This window comes from Helianthus annuus, chromosome 14 (genome assembly GCF_002127325.2).
Source record: "Helianthus annuus cultivar XRQ/B chromosome 14, HanXRQr2.0-SUNRISE, whole genome shotgun sequence".
NCBI lineage: Eukaryota > Viridiplantae > Streptophyta > Magnoliopsida > Asterales > Asteraceae > Helianthus > Helianthus annuus.
Window position 1 is genome coordinate 131,706,778 of NC_035446.2, and position 26,608 is coordinate 131,733,385.

The following is a 26,608-nucleotide window of genomic DNA, read 5'->3' on the forward strand; positions in this document are numbered from 1 at the left end:
GGCATCAGTTTCTCTTTTAGCTGCGGCTAACACTCGCTGTTCCTGCAACTTTTTCATACGCTTTCTACGCTTATGTGCTCCCCTACTGAACCATCCCCTCTTTTTCTGAGGAAATGGCTCTTCAGACTGAGCCTTAAACACAAAGATTCCTTCTTCTGTATCAGCAGAGTACCCTGAGAGGGCAGGCTGAGAAGAGGAGGTGCCTTCGCTCCTAGGCGAACCAGACAATTGACGGTACGCGTCAGATGGTCCTTGGTCGCTCATACTGTAAACTAACAGATAGTCAGATAACACATAACAAGAAAATACAATTATGCACGTATTTCCGTAATTTCCTAACACTTTGAATTATGATGTCAGCAGAACACTTCTGTGGCTGAATCAGTGGCATAGCTCTGATACCACCTTCTGTCACAACCCCCGATCCCTGGTTCCCGGGAACGGGCGGCCGCGAGCCAGTTTCGGTGGTATCACGTTTATTTATCCAATTTGGCAGCGGAAATTTTCATCAGGACCGTAGTCAGGAAATATTTAATCAGAGTAAACCACCACGTTTTATAATATTAAACACATGGGTAAAACCCAAGTTTTTAGTACACACAGTTCATAGGAATAAATCCTATTTCCTTTAATAAAAACATCTATTTTATTCTTAGGTAACTTTATTGCCACTTTTCCAAGCCTTCAGTGTTGTCCAGCTGGCTTCTATTTGGCTTTCACATTTTGTTACCTGAAACGCGTTTTTAAAAACATTTTGTCAGTGGGAAATACTGGTGAGTGAATCCCAGTTTAATCAAGTTTAAATAAGAAGTCACAGTAAACAGTATTGAGGGCGATCCCGCAATTACATTTGTTTCCAAGTTATATCAATTATCACTCGTTGGTACTGTCGGACCCGACTTGTGGAAATGTTACTCCTTGACCAGGTGGTAACAAATTTTGTATACAAAACCCTAACATACCCACGATAATTGTATTCTTTCAAATACTCAATAACTGTTATTCGCATGGAAAGGTATTTAAGGTTTTGTAAAAACAGTTAACAAAAGGTTTACAAAAAGTGGATCAACTCACAAAAATGAGTATATAAAAAGAGGATTAACTCACATTGCTGTCTTAGGGTTTTCAGTAATGATTTTCTGGGAATAATCTATAATTTACACAAATGCACGTGTGTTAGTATAATAACCCATTTTAACATTAGTAATACCCTTCCCGAGACGGCATTCCAACGACTACGTCGGGCAGAACCACGACAGCCATTACGGAATCCTAGATCAATCGGGCAGCGTATCTAATACGTCTCCAGGGGTTATAATACTTACATCATAGCAGAACCTCGCTATTTAGGGGGGTATAACACCCGGGTATAATAACTCTACTTCAGAAATTTAGATTGAAAGAAAGAAAATGAACGATCGGAACTGAAGGCCCGTTGCCTTCTTATATAGGGCTGAAATCTGGTCTCCACGTGGCCCGCGTAAAGCACAGGCCAAGGTTACGCGGCCCGCGTCAACCTTGGTCAACGCAATAGCTTGGCCCGGTCATCTACTAGGTTCGACACGATATCGACACGTGTCAGCTCAGGGTTGCGCCACAACTTAGGTCACTCGCGGCCCGCGTTAACTATCGAGAACTATTACGCGGCCCGCTTCAACTTAAAGAAATCAAAGGAATCCGGTTTACACCTTCATACGGCCCGCGTGAATGGTTGGGGTGGGTCTACGCGGCCCGCCTCAGCTTAAGATTTATTGTTTTTAACTTATTTTATATGTTATAATCTAATTTGGGCTCGGTTTTCACATACGGGGTGTAATATAAGACATGTTGGGACATTTTTAAAATATACTAGGGTGTCAGAACTATTATGAGGGTGTTGGTTTTACCGAGGGTTATTACAGGCGACGTGTGCAACACATTGATGTCGTTGTTTGAACCTGGAACACCGAAATACGAATGCCAAATCCATAAATCATTCGACGCCATCGCTTCTAGTATAATGGTTGGTCTTTTGATGTCTCCCCTAACATACGCCCCTCGCAACTCTCTTGGACAATTTTTCCACTCGATATGTGTACAATCGATGCTACCGAGCATCCCGGGAAAATGCCATCTAGCCTCATGTGCGGTGTAAATACGTGAGATGTCGTGGCTCGTCGGTTTACGTAAAAACTCGTTAGCATACAACTTAATGACCGCGTTGCAAAAAAATTGCAAACATTCACGTGAAGTTCTGGCCGACATAGCTAGGTATTCATCATATTGATCGGGAGGGTTACCTGTCGCTAGTTGGCGAATGGCGGACGTGCATTTTTGTATCGGCGTGAAACTTGGTTTGCCCCTCGCATCGTAACCTTCTTGAAACCATTCCTCGCTTACTTCGATGTCTCCAACAATCTTTAAAAATAATTTTTTGGGTAAACGAAACCGATCTCTAAACGTTTCGGCATTGTAGATCGGATTTCCACAAAATAATCGTTCATCAAAACTTCGTTGGCACGTATACGATCACGGTCGACCATCTTCTTCTTTGGGCGGGACGACTCGGCATCAAGCTCGTTATACACCGACACAAAATATTTTAGCGTCTCGTTGTCGGAAGACGACTCGGTATCGCTATCGCTAGACATCGGAAACGTCGAATCCGTAGGGAATTCCATTTGAGAAAGATATAAAAATTGTGTGAAATGGGTTTAAAATGGTTAAAGATGTAGATTGGTGTTTGTAAAATGGTTTAAAATGGAGATATAAATAGATAAATGGTTTAAAGGTTTTTTTTATTGAATGTAACCGTTTAATAACGGTCAAAATAATCAAACGGTCGAATTTTTCAAACTTTTCAACGCGTGAAGGATTCAACGCGTTTTGTTTTCCACGCGTGATGGTGGGTGCGGCGGCGGTGTTCGTTGTGCTATCACTCGTTATGGGGTGGCCATAACGGACCACCCCGCCTGCTCTAATGTTGTGTGGAGGTGGGTTTTGTGAGTTTATTAATTGGTGGTTAACGGTCGAATTTATAGGTACACACCAGCTGTTTGATAAAATATTTGTTTGAAATTTGAAAGTTTGTATTTCAATTTCACCAAATCGGTAACTTAAAAGGTTCATGCTATCATCTTAAATCTTAGGTAGCTTCTTTGAGGGGGAACCACCTGGTCCAAAACATGTTTACTTTAAGACCTTCTCAAAACTCGCATGATTCAAGTAGCTACCAACCTTATACAGTCAACATCGTTGATCATCTTCAGGAGAGTGTATTCTTAAAATTGTCATGTTAGAAGTGTACTTTGCTAATAGTGTATTAAAGCTCTATCTTTTGTTTATCCAAAACTACTAGGCACCTACTTTGTACTTTGATTAATTTTAGCGGTGAAAATGGACGGGTGGCGGGGATAGTCAATTTTGTAACCACTTGACAATATCCTAATAATGGTTTCATCATGTAAGTTTACCAATTAGTAATACATGATTACTTTATTCTGGGATTTTTCATGTATTTCAAATTGTTTCATGGCAGTATCTTGAAACATCATTATCTCTTCTCAGTTCTAGGCATGTAAGTAAAAACTAATATGGATGCTAGAAACTTTTGCATCGCTTCAATATTTAGGGAATGTTTGTTTACCTTTTAATGAGGCTCTTAATGGTTCAGACCTCTTACTGGTTCAGCAGTTAATGGTTTAGACTGTTTGTTTCACGAGCAGATGTCTGAATGGTTCAGACATTTGCCTGTGAATGGTTAAGATTTATATAGAGTCTGAATGGTTAAGACCTCCAATCTGAATTAGTCAGACATTTGCCTCTGAACGGTTAAACATTATATAGACTCTTAATGGTTCAGACCTCTTACTGGTTTAGCACTTAATAGTTCAGGCCTCTTACTGGTTCAGCACTTAACCGTTCATATGTTACCAAACAGCCCCTTAAATTCTGAAAAATACATGGTAACTGAGATGGATATTTACCACTTTGGAGTAAATAATAAACATTTGTGCTTACGTGGTACGAGTGTATGGATATGTTCATTAGTTTGTTGTTTGTTTTCATTGACATGGATATTTAAAAATTTGGAGCAAATAACAACTTATTGGGCTTTTTAAGAATGCTTTGTAACATTATATTTCTAACTTTTTGTAACTTGTTAATATAATTGTTTTATTAAGTTATCTATCTTGTACACAAAGTAACCCAAAAAATAAGAAAAAATGGGAAGAAAGATCACATCCGTCGCGCCTACCCTTCTTATCGTGGTCATATCAATGGCTACCATCATTTCACTTGCTCGTTCTTTTCGTCGCCCTATATGCTCCACTTCTTCTTTAACCTCCAAACACCTCAATAAATCTCGCATCTGCCCCCTCTGGTCTCCTTCCTTCTTCCGCTGCCTCCCTCCTCCTCATCGCACCACTCTCCTCCGCCACCGCCACTCTCCGCCTCTCACCGCCGTCAACCCCCTACGCGCTTCACTTTCCTCCGCCACCATACCGTCCACAATGTCAACGGTCTCCGATGATAATCCTCTCTTGAAGAACTTCGACTTTCCTCCGTTCGATTCGATCGATGCCAGTCACGTGCGCCCAGGCATGCGTGCCTTGTTGAAGAAGCTTGTAAGTGTGTCATTGATTATTGATTATTTTATTGTTTGATTGTTGTAGAAGATTGTAAGTGTGTAATTGATTGTGGATTTGTGCTTATATGATTGTTGATCTGTGCTTATTTAGTTGTTGATTTGTGCTTATTTGAGTATAGATTTTTGATTATTTGATTGTTGATTTTTGGGGAAAATGATACAGGATAGTGATTTGGTGGAATTGGAGAAAACTGTGGAGCCTTCGTGGCCGAAACTGGTCGAGCCGTTGGAGAAGATGATGGATCGGTTGACTGTTGTTTGGGGAGCTGTTAATCATCTCAAGGCGGTTAAGGATACACCTGAACTTCGTTCTGCAATTGAAGAGATTCAGGTTTAGGTTTATTACTATTGCTTTTGGTTGATTTGACTTGGTTGTATTTGATGTATAAAGTGTATATATTGAATATTCTGTTTGCAGCCAGAAAAAGTGGAATTTGACCTAAAATTGGGCCAGAGTAAACCTTTATATAATGCTTTTAAGGCGATAAGGGAATCAAAGGATTGGGATGGATTAAGTGATGCTCAGAAACGCATTGTTGAATGTAAGTATTAGTTTATTGTGCACGTAGTTAAGTTCATGTTGTTTATTTCATTGTGTGGTTGTAGGGGTGATGCTCCAGTTGATGTTAACGCGGCTGGATAAAATTAAGGAATACTTGTAATAAACTAATAATATTTGTGACGTAAAGGCGAAACTTGTTACATCTTGCTTTTCATACCGCTCAAACAGCTTAAATATTATATATATCATTATGTTGATCATTCGTATATCAAAAGTTAACACCTTGTTTTACAAAGTTAAATATTGGAATCTAGTAAATAAAAGGTGCAACCTAAAGTGTTTCTTTAACGTTATCAAAAGCTATCTATGATTTTCTATATACCGAAGTTCAATTTATTTTTCAAAGCTCCTTTTTACTCTTCATTTTTTTATTCCTTATTTCAGTGGTTCAAACTTTTTCTTTCCTCTTGTCACTACTCAGTACTGATGAAAGCTAATGTATGCTTACTTGGTCCACAACACAATATAAAATTACGAGACATCTCATTACATAAATGAACTGCATCACTTGAAATTTTATCACTGCAAGCAAGTCTAGATGCATACTAGTTCATCCAAAAATATAATATTACATTTTTATTTTTGAATTTGTCTGACATGCCTTGACTTTGTACACATGCAGCATCAATAAAAGAGGCTGTTCTTGGTGGTGTTTCCCTTGAAGATTCTAAGAGAGAAGAATTTAACAAAATTGAACAGGTATGCTCTTTTTATTTTTTACGTCACTCAGATTTAACAAAACATATCTACATGGATTTAGTGTTTTTTCTCTTGTCATGCATATTGATACGTATATTTTGATCCTAATTGGGAGACTTTAGCTTCTGCTATGTTTTTTTTATCAAGGTCACTAACTATCTTGGCATCTACTAATCACTGCAGGAATTGACAAAACTTTCTCGAAAATTTGATGAGAATGTTTTGGATGCCACTAAGAAGTTTGAAAAACTAATAACAGATAAAAAAGAAATTGAAGGATTGCCGGCTACAGCTCTTGGTTTGGCTGCACAAACTGCCTCGTCTAAGGTTCTATAAGAAATCTTGTTACTTGTGCTCACTGTTCTATGCTTTCACCCTTTTTAAGTTTTTATTAACACACCAGTGTATCACTAGTCTTTATTTCATAGTACATATTCATTTTCAGGGTCATGAAAATGCGACGGCTGAAAACGGGCCATGGATGATTACATTGGACGCTCCAAGTTTTATGTCAGTCATGCAACATGCTAAGAATCGGACTTTAAGGGAGGAAATCTACCGTGCTTATGTAACCCGTGCTTCTAGTGGAGAATTAGATAATACTCCAGTTATTGAACAAATTCTAAAACTTAGATTGGAGAAAGCTAAGCTTCTTGGGTACAATAACTATGCAGAGGTCTGCTTTTTTTATTCATTCGTCTTATTTCTATCTAATTTGGCTTCTTATTTGCTTTATTTGATTGGTTTGTTGGTTGAAAATTAATATCAGGTAAGCATGGCAACCAAAATGGCTACTGTCAGTAAAGCTGAAGAATTGCTAGAGAAGCTCAGGAGTGCTTCATGGAATGCTGCAGTTCAAGGTAATATGGTTGCTGCCACATTTACATTGTTTATACTTTATATTCGTATCAGTAAAGTTCTGTTTTAAGAGACTTAAAACACTCGTTATACCAATATTTTCATATCTTGTAGATATGGAAGATCTCAGGCAGTTCTCCAAAAGTCAAGGTGCTCCTGAAGCTAATGAGTTGACCCACTGGGATACCACATTTTGGAGTGAGAGGCTACGTGAATCAAAATATGAGATAAACGAGGTTCTATTTCAGATTTTTGTTTACGTAAAGTATAAACATCTATTTTGTTAGTGTAAATGTTACTCAGAGGTTAGTTTCTTTGATACTGCAGGAAGAACTGAGACCGTACTTTTCATTACCTAAAGTCATGGATGGTCTTTTCAGTCTAGTGAAGATGCTATTTGGCATTGATGTTGAACCCGCTGACGGTTTAGCACCAGTAAGATATCTTATTACCTTTTGCTTAAGTTTAACTACCAGATGTGGCGGTGGCGGGACTTAACATGTTACATTCTTTTGTTTTTGCTTATGCTTGTAGGTTTGGAATGCTGATGTCAGATTTTACCGAATCAAGGATTCATCAGGCAAACCTATTTCATTTTTTTACTTTGACCCGTATTCTCGCCCAGCTGAAAAAAGGGGCGGTGCATGGATGGATGAGGTTGTTGCAAGAAGTCGAGTACTATCAGATGACAAAACCTCTGTTAGGTTACCCATTGCCCATATGGTCTGCAATCAAATGCCACCTGTTGGAGATAAGCCAAGCCTTATGACATTTCGCGAGGTACATATAATCATGTTCAAGTGTAAAATTTAAACATTTATGCTGCTTAATAGAGTAAAATGCCATTTTCGTCCCTGAGGTTTGGCTAGTTTTACGACTTTCGTCCAAAGGTTTGTTTTTCCGCATTTGGATCCAATAGGTTTGAAATCTTGCAATTTTCATTCGGCTCGTTAACTCCATCCATTTTTCTCTGTTAAGTCGGAGGTGTTTATGTCTTTTTACCTACTTTGTTTTGTTTTAAATACTTATGTCAAATGGTTTTACATAAAGTGAAAAAGACTGAATTGCCCTTTAAGGTAACAAAAAAGATGAAAGCACCCCTGACTTAACGGAGAAAAATGGATGGATCTAACGAGCCGGGTGAAAATGGCAAGGTTTCAAACCTTTAGGATCCAGATGCGGAAAAACAAACCTTTGGACAAAAGTCGCAAAGCTGGCCAAACCTCAGGGACTAAAATGGCATTTTACTCTGTAATACAATGTGGAAAGTATTGTAAAATTTTAAAAATTTATGTTGTTTACAGGTGGAGACTGTGTTTCACGAGTTTGGTCATGCACTTCAGCACATGCTAACAAAGCAAGATGAGGGTCTTGTTGCTGGTATACGTGGTATAGAATGGGATGCTGTTGAATTACCTTCTCAGTTTATGGAGAATTGGTGCTACCACAGGTATTATATTGTTAGATTGTCGCTAGGGCTGATGTACAATTAAGTTTCAAACAAATGTAAACTAAATGGCGGTTGCAGGGATACACTGATGAGTATTGCAAAACATTATGAAACTGGAGAGACTCTCCCAGAAGAGATATATCAGAAGCTTCTTGCTGCTAGGACTTTCCGTGCTGGCAGTCTTAGCCTTCGTCAGGTGAGTACAAGTGTATGACATTATTATTTTATATCTAAGATTAATAAATTCATTTGTTCAATTAACATCTTATGTTAATATGTAGCTAAAATTTGCTACTGTTGACCTGGAGCTGCATAGCAAGTATGTTCCTGGTGGGTCTGAATCAATTTATGATGTCGATCGAAGGGTCAGTGAAAAAACTCAAGTAATCCCTCCACTTCCAGAAGACAGATTCCTGTGCAGTTTTAGCCATATTTTTGCAGGTTGGTTATATATAATTGTTAGTTTGCAGATGAAATTTTTTTCGTTATTATTACACTATATCGTAATTACAGTCTCATTATGATGTGGTTTGCCATTCACAGGCGGGTACGCTGCTGGATATTACAGTTATAAGGTATTTTTCATGTCCATGATTATTTGTGAAGTTTGTATGGTTTCCCCGAATTAATCCACAAGTAAATAATTTGATTACTAGTTATACAATGGTTATGTTTTCTCTCTTGACACTATTTCTGATTGCAAACACAATTTGTACAGTGGGCGGAAGTTTTGTCTGCTGATGCTTTCTCGGCTTTTGAGGATGCTGGATTACATGATGACAAGGTATGGTTCTGTGAATACACATGGTATTGTTTTCTTTTTTTACAACTACAAGTTTTACTGTGCAACTGTGTATGACTTGTTAATTAGAATTTAAAAACTTTAAAGTACCACCCCTTTCAGATTCTGCTAAATAATGTTAATTCATAGAAATACTTTTTTTTTGCAACAGGCGGTCAAAGAGACAGGGCACAGGTTCCGTGAAACTATTCTTGCACTAGGTGGTGGAAAAGACCCGCTAACGGTTAGTTCATTCAGAGTTCATATATTATAGAATCTCAACCACTAATTTTAGAAGTAATTGTGCATTTAAGATGGAAAATGGGCCACTTTCAATACTAAGAAAAAATTCTCTTTTTAACTGTTACGATATCTTTGTTCTTTAAGTTTGTTAGTTTAGGACAACTGACCGACTTGATAACGGTGTAATGGAAAATACAGGTTTTTGTTGAATTCCGTGGGCGAGAACCCTCACCTGAGCCACTGCTCAGGCACAATGGTCTGTTACAAGCTGCAGCATGATTCATAATTTGGCTCTAGCCTCAACAGGAACAGGTTCTCCATCCGAAACTTGGGTTTTTTGTTGGATTTAAAACAAGATTGCAGTTGACAAGGGTTTTTTTTAATCATCAGTTGCACAATGAGAATCTCTCTTTTTTAGGACCTGTCATAGGGTGGTGTAAATTTCCTTCTCTACTTTAGCAGTGTATTTTGATACCCCAAGCTGTTTGGGTGCTTCACTCGGTTGGCAACTCTAATTAGCATCTAAAATTCCAAATAAAGTAATTTAAAAAGGCATAACATTCTGTAGCAAATTTCCTGACATCTTATCTTTCTGCCGTGTATGCTAATGATATGATATCAACATACTATTCTGGGCTAATATTTATGAGTGGTTTATTTGTTTTTTTTATATACAAGTGTTGGTAAATTTTATTTTTAATTTAACAAGGCACCTCTTATGACTTTATCAAAATTAAATTGTTTTCATGTTTTACCTTTCAACTTCCGTGCCTTTTTTGTACTTTAAAATAAAAGTTGAGAACATTTTAAGCATTATTAGCCCATTTAAGCTCTTCAACCAATTTGACTCGTTCATTAGCAATCAATATATTGTTTGACCGGTTGTCAAACTAAAGACAACCAAGATCTATTCATTTTCATATAATAATTGAAACTGCAACTAGGGGTGTAACTAAACCGAGTCGGTTGTATGCTACCTGAGATTGGCTTACTAAAAGCTTAAATCAAGCCTAGCTCAAATTAACTTAAGCCTAGAAATAAGTTTGTTTAATAGCAAGTCTGTTCTATTTATTCAGCTAGAGTAGCCTACAAAAACCTGTTAGAGCATCTCCAATAGGAGATTTTTACCCATTTTTTAAGCCTACGTGGACATGGACGTTGTTTTTAGTTATTTTGGGCTTCATTTTTACCACTCATATTTTTGAATCATTTTTGTACACAAATGAGAAAAAATGAGAAGTGGTGGAGATTGTGTCAGAGGGTGGATCCGGGTGGGAGGGTTGGGTGGTAATGTTAAAAAAAAAAGAATTCTTTTTATTAGAAATAATGATGAGGTGGCATTGATTTTGGATGTTTTTAGATTTTGTTATTGGGTGGATTTTTGATGTTTTTGAAGGATGAGTGTTTTTTTGATGTGGCAGCGGACTGAACATGTTTTTAGGTGTTTTTATTGGTTCTTATTGTGGATGCTCTTAGTATGTAGGTTTCAAATAACATGTTTAAAAGATAATTACATTAGTAGTATTATATATAAAACTAGTAAATTTCCCCGATGGGGCGGGTCCAAATTTAAAGCAACTTAGATTTGTACAATAAAGACCTGAATCAAGTAACTTAGATTTCTACAATAAAGACATGAATCGGTTCTGAAAAAAAGTTACGTCAAAACGTAGACAAACTGAAGATGTACACAAAAATAAGCACGGAAATGTATCATATATGGCCCGACTTATTTGCAAAAGAAATTTACGTCAAACACCAGCTTGAACACCGACATGTACATAAAAATAAGGAAAAAATAACTTTTTTAAGTTAAAAATGGTACCGTGCGTTGTGGTGGCGCCGAAACGTAAAATAAGTCGAATTTGTAAAGTCTAATGAAAACATATTATATTTGAACCAACTTGTTAGTAAAACAAAAAATATGCCAAAACGTAAATCAACTGAAAATGTACAAAAAAAAAAAGCAAAAGAAAAATATTATGTCTAAGCCTACCCATTTTCAAGAAATGTAATCAAATTGAATTTATACCAACACGTACATAAATATAAGAACGTAAAAAATGATTATAATTTTTTTTAGAAAATTAAAGAGTTGTAAGTGTAAATACTAAATGTTGAAAAGTAAAGGTTAAAATAAACAAAAACTTACTAAAAGACAAAAAAAAAAGTTAGAAAAAAGTTGATCAATGGCCAGCTGCCATGCAAGTAGCATGGCATTGGTCATCTAACTTCTATTTGTACTCACAAGCAGAACACGACTCGTACTGTACTCACAAGCAGAACACGAGCTTTAGAAAAAAAAAAACTTAAAATAAGCGAAGCTTAACTTAGACTAGATCAGCTCATTTACTCTTTTAATTGAATTGCGACCAATAATGAGTAGCTTATAGCCTAATAATACCTCTATTTCTGCAACATTAATTCGAATATGAAAATGTGTTCTTACTAAACCCACTTATGTAAAGTATGAGTCAAAATTACTGCTCACGATGGGTATAATACGTTTTTTTGAAAACTTAAACCAATATTTCAGGTAGGCTGACTTGTGTTAAAATCCCCTAAAGAATCTTCAAGTGTTTAGAATTTAGATCGGATGTGTTCATACAAATCACCTTTTATGTCCCAACCAGTCTGGTCGGCCCATTTGCCATAAACATAGTTCATGTCCCATCCAGTCATGATATCACAACTTATCAGCTGTCATGGTCGAGCATAATCTAGTGACATGCAGGGTCAGCCCTAGGGATGGGCAAAATGAGCGACTGCCCAAGGCCCACTGATTTAGACTAGGAAGTGGGATACGAAATCGGACCTGTTGATTCACACAGAATACCAGGAACAATTCTTCCAAAATTCGTTGATTCTTGTGGAATACCGAAAATTGGGGGTTTCACACTCAAGACACTCACAAGTGAATTGGGAGTAAAAATTGACTTTTCATAAAACTCAAAACTGATTATCTTCTTCCCATTACATTCATATAAATAACAACGTAAATTCAAAACGGGCCTCAAAACACACTTGGGCCAAAAGCTAGAACCAAATAAAAGTCCATGAAAAGCACTAAAAAACATAAAAATATAAATAACTCATAGAAATAAGCGGTTTTGGGTCTGAACGTTGACCCAAACCACCTACGGTTGTTTGTAGAAAGATGGGCTTCGTTCTCACGATCGTTTCGCCTGGTCGCACGCCCAAAACGGACTCCTGTAGGCTGTAGCCCAAGTTAGAGCCATTTTAGTGAAGCCCCTTTTGTCACGCGATCTTGGGCCTCCAAATACAAGATGGCCCGTTCCTCCACACTTGGGCCCGCATCATTCCCCCCTGGATAGACAAAATTCGCCCTCGAATTACCAACAGGTTCATCATCAGAAGAATCACCATAATAAGGCACTAGATGCTTCACGTTAAACACATCAGAACAACGAATGTGACTCGGCAGCTTCAGACGATACGCATTCGGATTGATCTTCTCCACGATTTCAACTGGGCCAATCTTCTTGGCTGACAACTTATTGTATTCCCCAACTGTAAAACGATCTTTAGTCAAAACAGCCCAAACAAAATCACCTTCCTCAAACTCAACATGCCTACGCTTCTGATCAACAGCTTGCTTATACTTCATATTAGCTCGGGTCAAATGATCATACACAGCACTATGAACTTCATGTAAACCTTCTACAAAATCTTGAACTTTCTTTGGGACAGATCCAGAAACAGAAAGAGACATCAAATCAAGTGGTCCCCGAGGCTGAGATGAGTAAACTACCTGAAATGGGCTATACCCGGTGCTCCGATTAACAGCATGATTATGAGCAAACTCAGCTTGGCATAATTTTTGATCCCATGCCTTCACATGATCACCAACCAAACACCTCAGCAAATTCCCAAGGGACCGATTAACAACTTCAGTTTGGCCATCAGTTTATGGGTGATAAGCACTACTGAAGTTGAGTTGAGTATTCACCATCTTCCACAAACTACGCCAAAAATGACTCAGAAAGCGAGTATCCCGATCAGACACAATAAAAGAAGGTAGCCCATGCAAACGGTACACGTCCCGAAAAAAGAGTTGGGCCACATTAACAGCATCAGTCGTCTTCTTGCAGGGAATAAAATGGACCATCTTAGAAAACCGATCCACAACAACAAAGATAGAATCATTACCCCTCTGAGTACGAGGTAACCCCAACACGAAATCCATACTAATATCAACCCATGGCTGTGAGGGAACTGGCAAAGGCATATAGAGACCCGCATTGGTAGCCGTCCCCTTTGAAACTTGACAAATACGGCACCTCTTCACATAACGATCCACCTCTTTCCTCATAGTAGGCCAATAATAAGAAGCTTGCACCAGCTGTAAAGTACGATCACGACCAACATGCCCTTCACCATGTAACTCTTTAATAATCTGTAAACGAAGACTAGAATCAGGAATACATAGTTGATTCCCCTTGAACAAAAAGCCATCATGTAATAGAAAATCTGACTTCTTCCCAGTTTCCACATCCTGCAAAATAACTGAGAAATAAGGGTCAATGGCTAACTGCTCACGAATGACCTCCAGACCCGGCACATCAACCCTCATAGAAACAAGCAGATTACTCCTCCTGCTTAAGGCATCAGCAACTCTATTTGAAACACCAGTCTTGTGCTTGACCACAAAAGTAAACTTCTCAAGAAAGGCCAACCATCGCCCATGCTTATGAGATACCTTGTCTTGAGTACGAATATGCCTTAGGGAATCATGATCAGTGAATAAAACAAACTCCTTTTGAAACAAGTAATGACGCCAATGCTTTACAGCTTGGACCACTGCATAAAACTCTAGATCAGAAGTACTGTACCTCAACTAAGAACCCCACCAATTCCAACCTTTGAGGCATCAGTATGAAGTTCAAAAACTTGACAAAAATCAGGCAATACCAGAATTGGTGCTGTAGTGAGCTTCTCTTTCACAACTTGAAAAGCCAACTCTGCTTCATCAGTCCAAACAAACGTCTTCCCCTTCATACAATCTGTCACTGAGGCCATAATAGAACTGAAGTGTGGAATAAACCGCCTGTAAAAAGAAGCAAGCCCATGGAAACTACGAGCTTCAGTAATGGTAGTAGGAGTTGGCCAATTTTGAACTGCCGCCACCTTGGATTCATCAACCTGTATCCCATCACCAGAAACAACATACCCCAAGAATAACACTTTAGGGGTCATGAACACACACTTCTTGGTGGCTGCATAAAAACGGTCCCTGCGAAGTAAGGCCAAAACTTGCCTCACATGCACAACATGGTCACTGAAAGAAGGGCTATAAATGAGAATGTCATCAAAATACACAACCACGAACTTCCCAATAAAAGGTCTAAGCAATTGATTCATAACAGGCATAAAAGTACTTGGTGCGTTTGATAAACCAAATGGCATCACCAACCATTCATACAACCCTTCACGAGTCTTGAAGGCGGTTTTCCACTCGTCACCCGGTCTAAGACGAATCTGGTAATACCCACTCTTCAAATCTAACTTTGTAAAAATAGTAGCACCACTAATCTGATCAAGTAAATCATCAAGTCGAGGAATAGGAAACCTGTACCTCACAGCAATCTTGTTGATTGCTCGACTGTCAACACACATACGCCAAGTGCCATCCTTCTTTGGAGTCAATAAGCCGGAACAGCACAAGGGCTCATACTTTCACGAACGTGGCCCTTAGAAATCAATTCCTCAACCTGCCTTCGCAACTCTTCATGCTCGCCAGGGCTCATCCTGTAATGCGGTCTATTGGGTAACTGTGACCCAGGCTCCAAATCAATATGATGTTGAATGTCACGCAAAGGTGGCAATCCATCAGGCAATTCATCAGGGAAAACATCAAAAAATTCTTCAGGCAAAGGAACCATAGCATCAGGAATGTTGACCCCGTCAACCACTTCCTTACCAATCAACACAAAAACATCATCTCCTACCTCCAATTCATTCTCAAACTGAGAAAGAGTCAACAGGGTACCAGTGGGCTTGGCGGCTACTTCCTTGGGTTTATTAGGCAACAAAGTTATCTTCACATTATCAAACATAAAACCGTAGGTATTAGAACGCCCGTTATGCTCTACGCATCGATCATATTCCCAAGGCCTCCCCAACAATAAATGACAAGCGTCCATAGGTACCACATCACACCACACATTATCCTTATATGTTTTACCAACAGAAAAAGAAACAAGGGTATGCTTACTGACTTGTACCTCGCCTCCCTTCTTGAGCCACTGGAGCTTATAAGGTTTACAGTGGTTCTCCGTCTTCAGACCTAGCTTTCTGACAGCCTCTTCAGAAACTAGATTATCACAACTCCCTGAGTCAATAACAAAGGTACAAACCTTTCCCAACACAGTACATGTCGAATGGAAGATGTTATGCTTAAGCCAATCATCATCACTGGCCTTTGGTGTATAACATGAGCGCCTAACCACCAGATTCAACTCCACATCTCCAGCAACCTCCTCTTCTTCATATTCAGGCTCCTCATCATAAACCGGACCGTCTTCATAAGTCTCACCCACCTCATCATCATTTTCCCATCCATCAGGCTCATTAAACAAGTGTCTCTTCCCAGCCTTCTTGCACTCTGCCTGGCGATGACCCGTCTCTCCACAATTAAAACATTTCATGTTACTAGTACCGGCCCCTTTTGAACTAGAACCAGAAGCGCCACCACCCGGTTTTGCTTGGTTGGGCATAAAACGAGACGCCACATTGCCCGAACCCGAACTACCTCCTGTCAAGGCAGATGAGGCTGAACCACCACTACGTCGGTTTTGCTTTTCAAAAACCAGGGCACGCTAATGTGCATCAGAAATAGTCATCGGATCAAACAAATTCACCGACTCCATAATCGGAAGCCTTAGCCCACCAATGTAACGAGAGACAAGTTGATCTTCAGTCTCTTGAATATCATTTCGAGCCACTAACTGATAGAATTCTGTTGTGTAATCTTCAACCGTTTTGGATCCCTGCTTTAAATTCTGTAACCGCTGGTACATTAAACGCTGATAATTATGAGGAATAAAGTTGGCCCTCATGCACTTCTTCATCTTCCTCCAGGTTGTGACCTTTGACTTTCCCATCCTTTCACGAGACACTTTCAGTTGTTTCCACCAAGCAGATGCCCTATCACGTAACCTGGTAGCAATCAAAGGAACCCTTTTGTCTTCGGGTACCTCTTTGAATTCGAACACCTCTTCAACCACAGCAAGCCAATCAATGAAATTTTCTGGATTCAAAGTGTCACCATCAAATTCTGGAATGCTAGTACGCATCCCCGTCTCCCAACGCCGATTACCGTCTCCACGTTCACCCCTTGGTTGCCCCTCCTGTTCGTCTTCGGAAGTCGAATCATCACCAAATGGGTTACTAATTTCAGAACCATACCCGTCATTGGGTCTCTGCCTCCTACGATTGATCAAGTCGGCCATCCGGTCAGTCAACTGATCGACCACTTGGTCCAACCGTTGATCCACCCTCGCCATAAGTCGCTGCTCCAACTCCCGTTCATACACTTCATCGAGAGGCCTGTTGTTGTTTCTCCTTGGAGGCATTCTGAGCCAGGAATTCGGCTCTGATACCAACTGATGTAGACTAGGAAGTGGGATACGAAATCGGACCTGTTGATTCACATAGAATACCAGGAACAATTCTTCCAAAATTCGTTGATTCTTGTGGAATACCGAAAATTGGGGGTTTCACACTCAAGACACTCACAAGTGAATTGGGAGTAAAAATTGACTTTTCATAAAACTCAAAATTGATTATCTTCCTCCCATTACATTCATATAAATAACAACGTAAATTCAAAACGGGCCTCAAAACACACTTGGGCCAAAAGCTAGAACCAAATAAAAGTCCACGAAAAGCACTAAAAAACATAAAAATATAAATAACTCATAGAAATAAGCGGTTTTGGGCCTGAACGTTGACCCAAACCACCTACGGTTGTTTGTAGAAAGATGGGCTTCGTTCTCACGATCGTGCGCCTGGTCGCACGCCCAAAACGGACTCCTGTAGCCCAAGTTAGAGCCATTTTAGTGAAGCCCCTTTTGTCACGCGATCTTGGGCCTCCAAATACAAGATGGCCCGTTCCTCCACACTTGGGCCCGCATCACCCACTCTTCTAGAGTCTAGAATTTTTTTAATTTTTTTGTATTCTATATATAAAATTTTAAGATAAAAGACTAATTAATTTTAAAACCTAATTTGTGTGTTGAACCCGTTAACTGTTGGTTTAGTTTAGGCCCATTAAACAACTAAACCTATTTTTCAATTAGCTAACTAAACCCATTAGCCTAATATTGTTTTGAATTTACACTTTTAAACCCAATTAAATAAATCTGGCAAGTGATATTAACAAAAAAATAAAGCGACAATTGGATTGACGAACTCAGGGGCTCGTTTTTTCTACTTGCACAACCAACACAAGCCCTCCGAGTTCTCAGGGGTCCTTATGGACCACCCTAACGTTTTGTATTCAAACATTTGAATCATCATAATAATAAGCATATGAATTATGTGGTTTGATTGTTTTGATAAGTTTGAGGAGATTGTTTTCAATATCAAGTCCTTAGGCTTTTTGTGGCTCAGTAATAGATCAAAGTATAAGTCGTTAGCTGGTTGGATTGGTGTAAATTCAATGTTTTGTATGTAGCTGTCCTGTTTTCGGTTGCCCCTGTTTTTGGTGGGCGGGCCATGCGAATGAAATTTGCCTTTCAAAAAAAAAAAAAAAAAAAAAAAACTTAACACAAGAGTCCCACCATATTTATAGTTTAAAACCCAAGAGATAAACCAACTAACAAATATGAAACACCAACATAAAATAACTTCATCTTATATTAGTAATACAAGTACCTGTTACAGTGTCCAAACTGCACAAAATTAATAACACTTTCACATTGTCTGGCAAAAAATACTACACTTGAACAAAAGAAATTACACTCTGCCAAAAAAATACTACATTTGAACAAAAGAAATTACACTTTAAACCTTCTAAACTCAAACCAAATCTCATAGTGATTGAAAAGTAAACTATCATGAGTATGTTTTCCCATATATTCAAGCCCTAAACTTTTAAGCCTCTTACTACACTCGTCCCCTCCCAATCTCGAACAAAATTTCACATTGTGCGACACAAATATTCTTCCATCCAACGGTTTTAATCTACCAACCAATCGTTCTAATCCAACCCACACAAGTTTATCAGGCATATGAAGAAACACAGCACTAGCATATATCAAGTCATAATCGAAACCCGACCCGAATCTTTCAAAAACCATATCTTCACCTTTTACAATCAAAGGGCGTTTTTGAAGTAACCCGTGGGCCGGAAGTTCATACCTAAATGCAGCCATAAGAGAGAGCTCGTCTCTTTCAAGACAATGAAAGTGTTCTGGGATCAAGTAGTCGATAAAATGCAGCCCAACGCGAAGGGTGCCGCAACCGATTTCGAGAACGCGTGATTCAGGGGTGATTTTGGAAGATTCTGCAAGAAATTCGAAGACGTCTCGGCCACCAGCCCAGGGCTCACCGTAGTTACTGTGGTGCTCTTCCACTAGAAGTTCATTAGGGCATGGTAATGATGTGTGGTTCTTTGCTGCTGCTTCTTCTTCATAGTGTGATATTCCTTTGTACCTGTTGATGATGGTTTTTAGTTTTTAAAAAATTAATAATAGCTACGATTATGATTCTGCTTATCAGGATCATAATGGTCGGATTTATCAGTTGTTACTAGGGCTGCAAATGAATCAAACGTTCGGCGAACAGTTCATGAACCGTTCGGCGGGAAGTTCGTTCATTTGTTAAACAAACGAACACGACAAGAATTTTCGTTCGTTTGGTTAAATGAACAAATATGAACAGAGGCCGCGTTCGTTCATTTATGTTCGTGAACGTTCGGTAACATGTTCGTTTGTGTTCGATAGTTCGTTAGTGTTTTTAGCTTTTATATTTTATTTAAATACTTCAAAAATCCGACAAATAAAATATTTAATAAGCGTCAGTGTATTAAACACTTTGTTCTTGAATGCTTGTTTGTGTTCATTTGTTTCCATTTGTGTTCATGAACATTAGTTTATGCTCATTTGTGTTCATCAACGTTCGTTTTGTCCATTGCCTAAACGTTCGTGTTCGTGTTCATTCGGTTCGTTTGCAGCCCTTGTTACTGTAAAAAATAACTCGATTTAAACCCTAATTCAATCTACCGCTCGACAATATGTATTTTTATATTCATCTACTTAACCGCTAAACATGAAATAGGGGGCGCTATTTCTTCGCTATTACTACAAAGCATATAAGTAACTTGTCTCTACCATTGTTAGCTATTGACAACTATGATCTCAACAGAGCAGGTTGTAATTCGCTCGATTTAAACCCTAATTCACGAGACTGTAATCTCAGGAGACTAGATTTAATGTTAGAATACTAATTTCAACAGAGCACATTGTAATTCACTCGATTTAAACCCTAATTCACGAAATCTCAATCCACGTATACAATAATGTATGATTAGAATACTGATCTCAACAAAGCATATTGAAATTCGCAACTATATACGCATTAACTTGAAACAAATTCAACAAATCACAAAAACAAAATCAAAGAGACGGAATGAAGTAATATTACTGGATCAAATCCTGGAGTTGCTGAGCACGAGTGCGAGGATTAATGCCTTTACGAAGAACATTATCTTGCATATGAAGTCCGTTGACTTCGATCTGAGATTTGACCCATTGTATATCCTCCGCCGTTGCAGAGATCTGTTTCTGATGTTGTTGAGGGCTAGTTTGGACGGTGGGACAAGAACAGGGTGGAGGAGAGTATGAAAGGGAGGACATGAGGAAGAAGATGAATATGACGGCGCCGGAGACGGAGAGGATCAACGTCGGAACGGTTATCACGACGGTTTTCGATGGCGCCATGTGGTAGCGGTAGTGGTAGTGAGAGTGGAAAGAAAAGATGTGTAGATCTCGACAGGGTGGTTTTATCATTGGCTAACAAAATAAAAATCTAGAGAAATTACAAGTTTTGTTCTTTATTTTTATATTAAATTGCATGCGTTGTCTTTTATTTTTAAAATTGATTAGTTTTGTACTTAATGTTTCAAAATCTTACATGTTATGTCCTTTAGGCCAAACCCAGTTAAATTTTTTTGGTTAAATCTGGTCATCTGTCTTGCACATGAAGGCACTTTTGTTATTTTATCTTCTCAGAGACTATTTTGTAAAGTATCTTATATTTAGAGGCTAGTTTCAAAAAAATAAAAAGATTTATAAAGAAGCCATCTCTCTCCTTATATCATACGCAGATGGTGGTGGATGGGTGGTTGAATGGTGGTTACTGATTTCTATATAAACAAGAGAGAGTGAAAAGAGGTTTCGGGTTTAAAGATGTTGGTGGTGCTCGGAACAAGATCACTGTTCGTCGGATCTGAGGAGTTACACCATCAAGCATCCTCCATTGCAGATCCGGTGGTGCTTGGAACAAGAGAGATTGAAAAGAGGTTTCGGTTTAAAGATGTTGGTGGTCCTCAGAACAAGGCCACCATACAACCACCTCCGCTGCAACAAAACCGACTCCAAACACCATCACCGCACCACCGGTTACCGCTCATACTCACCGTCCCATCACCACCACCATCTTCCAGATATGTTTCTGAACTTAATGTAATAAAAAGGGTGCATCAAACTTAGTCATTTTCTGGGTTACCTTTCTAGAGTGTCTGGCGTCTTTCTTGAGGCAAGTGGCTAAATGCATCAAATTGGGATTATTAATCTAGAAATTGGGTGTTGAAAATTTGGAGAATTGTTGAATAATAGGGATGAAATTTGGTTTGGGAAACAGAGAATTGGGTTGGGTAACATGTTTTGATTGGTTTTAGGGGTTTTTAGGTAGGGGAGTTGATTTGGAGATGATAGTGGTTGTAGATGATGGAGGGTGGTGGCGGTGGTGACTGACAGCGGTTGTTGATTGATGGTGGTGGTGGTGGAGGGTGGTTTTTTTTAATAATACTAAATAAACGGGGTAAATAGACTAAAATACCCTTGGGGTGACCAGATTTAACAAAAAATCTAACTGGGTTTGGCCTAAAGGACATAACTTGCAAGATTTTGAAACATTAAGAACAGAACCCGTCAATTTTAAAGGCAAAGGACAACGTCTGCAATTTGATGTAAACATAAAGGACAAAACTTGTAATTTACTAAAAAATCTAATTGAAAAAAGAAAAAGTTTTTTTTCGACTCAATGTAAATTTACGTCCAATTGGTTTACACCAAAACGCAGAAAAACTCTTATTTGAAAAAATGCAATAATCAAGTCCCTGTGATTGTTGATTGCGTTCATTTGAAATACTTGACCCTTACTCGACCAGACATCAACTATGCAGTTCAACAGGCATATGGTCATATGCATGCTCCCAAAACAGACCACTGGAATGCTTTGAAGCGTATTATTTGGCATGTTCAAGGTACTACTTCTTTTGGGCTTCTTCTAGGCAGCTCCCGCAACCCGAACTTAATGGCTTACACAAATGCAGCAGACTAGGCGAGTTTCCCGGATACTCATCACTCTACTAGTGGTTAATGTGTCTATTACGATGATAATATTATTTCTTGGCCGTCTAAGCGGTAACCAACGATTTCGCACTCTAGTGCTGAAGCCAAATATCGTAGGGTAACTAACGTGGTTGCCGAAATTTGTTGGTTAAGGAACTGCTACTCGAGCTTCAATGTCCTTTATCACGTGCTACACTAGTATATTGTGACAATGTCAGTGCCATTTATCTTTTAGGTAATCCGGTACAACATCAACGAACAAAGCACATTGAACTCGACATTCCATCCGTGAACATGTTCAACGCGGTCAAGTACGCAATGTACGTTAAGCTATTTTGTACGTTAACTGACCCCTCTCTCTCTCTCTCTCTCTCTCTCTCTATATATATATATATATATATATATATATATATATATATATATTAAGTAATAGAGAAGAGGGGTCATTGATCCAATTACAACCCATATTGCCTACTATCAATTACACTCACGTATAACTGTATAAGACTCGGAGATGTTTCTGCTCTTTGGTTCAACAATTGATTTGGTAATATTATGAAAAAGTTGTATGATTTTTGAAAAATTAAAAAACTAATAAATAGGAAAGCGTGTGAAATTATTGGGATTGTCTATTTAGAAGGCAGATATACCTTTTAAAAGTTTGTCTTTGATTAACGTATCTTCAAACCCATTTATACAATAACTCAACCCTAAAAAGTTGCAATAACAATAGTTGTTTACCCTAGAATTAATAGGGAAAACAAAGAATTATGATTTAAATTTAATGCCTACCCTAGAAATAACAAGGAAAACAAAAAAAAATATTTAAATTTAAATCATCTTATGTAAAGGGCAAAATCGGAAACGAAGAAGCACCTTGCCTGACCGTATCATCACAATTAGGAATGAGCACACGGGACTTGGTACCGGTACTTAATTTTCCGTACCATTTCTTTTCCGGTAGAAAATTGGTACCCAATTTTTAGTGTTTTCGGTACCGATACAGTACCGGTATTTTACCTTCAAATAACGGTATTTTAACGAATTTTATCTTCAAATACCAGTATCGTCCCAGTACCCATACTGTACAATACCGAATATTTTCGGTACAGGTACCCATATTTGACAAATTTTGATACGAGTATCAGTAAAAAGCTTATCCCTAGTGACAACGTCATCGTTCATTAGGTTTGTTCAAATCGTCCGTCGCTCATCGCTCGCTCGCCGATCGCTCGGAAAACGCTCGGAATATACTCGCTTGGTTTGGTTCGACTCGAATTAATTTTTATTAAATTATTACATATATAATTGTATATGCACACACAAATTACATGTATATTCATATTCTATACATACCGCTCTATTAGATTTGTACCACTATACTCAAATATATAATTATACTAGTATTAAGCCCCTACGTTGCAGCGGTTGTCATAAAACTGTGTTAAGTAGTATCAATACTATACCATTGTCAGCGACCATCAACACCGGAAAAGCTCGAAAAAACAAAATAAATAAAAATGGGAAAAAAACGCCGAGCGAAAAGCAGACGTAAAATCTTTGAATCACGCACGCTCGTTGCTGAGAAATTAAACCGAAACGTAAAACATAGAAAAAAAATAACTAAGTCCATCAAGGACCCGCGTGTTGGACGAACTTGTCAAACGCAGAAAATTATATGTGACGCGAAGGGCCAGTCAAACGGGAAAAAAATATACAAAAAAATGCTGAACCCCACACGCACGTTGCGGTGCGTTAACTTACAAAATTTAGAACGAAACGAAAAACTTGGGAAAGATGAAAAATATGTTGGACCAAAATTGAAAATAAAAAAAGAGTTGAGATTAAATTGCAAAAGATGAAAAACTTTGGGTTAAAAGTAAAAAACAAATGGTCTAAATTGCAAAATTGAAGTTATTTATTAATTTTAGATAAAAATAAGGATAAAAATAAGTGATATCTATATATTGGTTATTATTTAATATTAATATTAAAAAAATTATTAAACGAATATAAATAAAATTTATGAGGTTGAAAGAGAGAATGCCATGTGGCATTATTTGTAATCTTTTATTATAAGTTAGATTATATTTATCCATATTAGCCTAATCAAACCAATATAAAATTTAACACCAAATTTAAAACTAAAACTCTAAGTCATGAAGCGACAATATTTGACATCTTTCTCTTATCAATCGTCAGTTGTCAATCGTCTCTCGCTCTCACCATATGCATTGTTCATTGTTGTATATTTTCATCGCCTCACCTGCCTCAATCAAAGCCTCATACTCGGACGATCCGACCTCAATCTTATTGTCATACTCGGACAGTTGGACCTTAGTCGTGACCCGATAGCGGAGACATCGGAAGAAACGTGCTAAATCTATGGTTGTCCAAATTACTCGTCACTCGCTTCTCGCTCGTGGCTCGCTCGGAAAATTACGCGCTCAAATATGCTCGTTTGGATTTCGCTCGATTGTAAACGAGCCAAGCACGAACAAAGATCCGCTCGATTCAGATTGACTCGTGCACAACCCTATCGTTCATCGACTCACAGCGAAATGGGTTTAGAAGAGGTTTTACCCAAACGACACCGTTTGACCGCATTCCCCTGTTCCAATTATCCAAACATTATCACCCTCACTCAGCGCCCAAATATCCTCTTCTCGCACACCAAATCACATCTCCGACCACCACCTGGATAACATGACCACCCTACGAGGTTTCGACGCCCCCATCTCCACCGTCTCCGCCGCCACAAACCCATCTCTCTTAACTTTGCCTAAAACCCCCTCAACCCTCTTCTTTCCCCATAAACTCCGATTATTCACCAGACTCAACAGATTCCAAACTTCCAGTAAGTTATCTCAATTTCAAATGAATTTTATGTGGATTTACTTTAATCCCTATTAAATAAATATTGTAATAATACTAATAATATCGTTTTGAAATAGAATTTGTTTTTTTTTTTTGGTATAGAGATTTTGTGTGGGAATTTGACAACGGCAGAGGTTGGGGATGAGGAAGAAGTTGAAATTGCTGAAGGTTATACAATGACTAAATTTTGTGATAAAATGATTGATCTGTTTATGAATGAGAAGCCCAAGCCTAAAGACTGGATGAGTTATTTGATTTTTAGAGAGGATTGGAATAAGTATAGGGAGAGGTTTTATAATCGGTGTAAAACACGTGCCGATAATGAGAATGATTTCACCGTGAAGCAGCGGTTGGTCACGTTGGCAACAGAAGTGAAAAGGGTATGATCTTCAAACATTTGGCTCATGACATTACGGTATTAAATTGTCGTGTTTTGAAAATTAAAATATGAGATTGCAGGTTGATGATGAAATGGAAAAACATGCAGAGCTTCTTAAGCAGATAGAAGATAGCCCTATGGACATAAACGCCATTGTTACAAGACGGCGTAAGGACTTTACGGGGGAATTTTTTCGTTATCTGACTGTCGTTCAAGAAACACATGACAGCTTGGAGGACCGCGATGGTAATGTCGAATTTACAGAAGGCGTGTGGTCGGTTGTTTTTGTTTCTCATACGGGTTGTTTACGCAGCTGTTGCTAGGCTTGGAGCAAGATGCTTATCTGCAGTGAGTGCTTTTGACAACACGTTAGAAACTGTGGAAACATTGGATGCTGCACAGGCCAAATTTGAGGATATTTTGGACTCGCCTTCGATAGAAGCCGCATGTGCCAAGATTAAAAGTCTTGCGAAGGCGAAAGAACTCGATTCCTCTTTGATTTTGCTAATAAACAGTGCTTGGGCCTCTGCAAAAGAATCTCCTACCATGAAAAATGAGGTAAAAATGACGGCTTTATCGTCTATGTTTTTCAAACAAAGAATTCTTGATCTTATTTAGCATAAATATGCAGGTGAAAGCGATCATGTACGAGTTATACAAAGCCACCAAGAGAAGTTTAAAGAGCATAGCACCGAAAGAAATAAAGCTACTTAAGTACCTGTTAAACTTCACAGATCCAGAAGAGCGTTTCTCAGCTTTAGCAACTGCGTTCTCTCCTGGTAAAGACAACGAGGCCAGGAATCCGAATGCAATATACACGTAAATCACCTGCCGTTTATTCTTTTTATTTTGCTTACTGTGAAAAATTTTAAAACTTGCACTAATTTGTTTAATGTTCGGAGCAGAACTCCAAAGGAGCTGCATAAGTGGATTACGGTCATGCTTGATGCATACCAACTGCATAAAGACGAAACTGATATTGAGGAAGCCAAGGAGATGAATTTACCGATGGTTATCCAGAGACTTACGATTCTCAAAGAAACGATTGAAGAAGAATATTTGGAAAAGGAAGCCTCTGAAGCCAAAAAAGACATAGACGTAGTTGCGGAAGAAGAAGACTAAGGTACTATTAAGTTTTTTTGTTATTTGAATTAGGAAACATAGAACTGTACTCTGTGTTGGATATTTGGATTGATTTAGGCTGTACAAATCTATCAAGTGAGTTTATAGACTCGTTAATAATATTAGTGTAACACCCCATCGCGACCAAGGTTAACACGTCACTTATACAAGATCAAGTTACAAACATTATTCCGTAAATGTCTAAACGTTACATAAGTTAATTTCCATGTCTTATCTTGGTTGCCTTGATAACCAAATGTACATGAAAACAAAAAAAAAAGTACGCTTAGCATAACGCTTAATGAGCTGATTACAAAAGTATCAGTAAAACATGAAAATTTGAAACTTTACTTGTTAGTTGTAAGCTTGTAAAACGAAATTTCTTGGATCATAACCATAAATTTTAAA

General features: G+C 38.3%; 4 protein-coding genes across 4 annotated transcripts; 3 read left to right on the top strand and 1 right to left on the bottom strand.

The window, feature by feature from the left end:
* Positions 1 to 4,089: 4,089 nt before the first annotated feature.
* On the top strand, positions 4,090 to 9,867 carry LOC110903771 (probable cytosolic oligopeptidase A). Its single transcript, XM_022149560.2, has 17 exons — positions 4,090 to 4,607; positions 4,794 to 4,961; positions 5,049 to 5,172; positions 5,815 to 5,891; positions 6,075 to 6,218; positions 6,337 to 6,567; positions 6,661 to 6,751; positions 6,864 to 6,985; positions 7,077 to 7,184; positions 7,284 to 7,529; positions 8,054 to 8,199; positions 8,278 to 8,395; positions 8,481 to 8,640; positions 8,743 to 8,774; positions 8,918 to 8,983; positions 9,153 to 9,224; positions 9,422 to 9,867. Exons 1-17 carry the CDS (start codon positions 4,206 to 4,208, stop codon positions 9,500 to 9,502), a joined length of 2,388 nt encoding a protein of 795 aa, XP_022005252.1. The 5' UTR covers positions 4,090 to 4,205; the 3' UTR covers positions 9,503 to 9,867.
* Positions 9,868 to 18,124: 8,257 nt separating this feature from the next.
* Positions 18,125 to 20,250, bottom strand: LOC110903770. The gene is made up of 2 exons (XM_022149559.2): positions 19,892 to 20,250; positions 18,125 to 18,901 (listed from the first exon to the last, which is right to left on the bottom strand). Exons 1-2 carry the CDS (start codon positions 20,185 to 20,187, stop codon positions 18,244 to 18,246), a joined length of 954 nt encoding a protein of 317 aa, XP_022005251.1. The 5' UTR covers positions 20,188 to 20,250; the 3' UTR covers positions 18,125 to 18,243.
* Positions 20,251 to 20,655: 405 nt separating this feature from the next.
* LOC110907399 lies at positions 20,656 to 21,811 on the top strand. The gene is made up of 2 exons (XM_022152389.1): positions 20,656 to 20,931; positions 21,551 to 21,811. Exons 1-2 carry the CDS (start codon positions 20,656 to 20,658, stop codon positions 21,809 to 21,811), a joined length of 537 nt encoding a protein of 178 aa, XP_022008081.1.
* A 2,615-nt stretch (positions 21,812 to 24,426) lies between these two features.
* LOC110903769 (uncharacterized protein At4g37920) lies at positions 24,427 to 26,325 on the top strand. The gene is made up of 6 exons (XM_022149558.2): positions 24,427 to 24,679; positions 24,802 to 25,079; positions 25,159 to 25,324; positions 25,392 to 25,636; positions 25,710 to 25,897; positions 25,984 to 26,325. Exons 1-6 carry the CDS (start codon positions 24,529 to 24,531, stop codon positions 26,198 to 26,200), a joined length of 1,245 nt encoding a protein of 414 aa, XP_022005250.1. The 5' UTR covers positions 24,427 to 24,528; the 3' UTR covers positions 26,201 to 26,325.
* Positions 26,326 to 26,608: the final 283 nt, after the last annotated feature.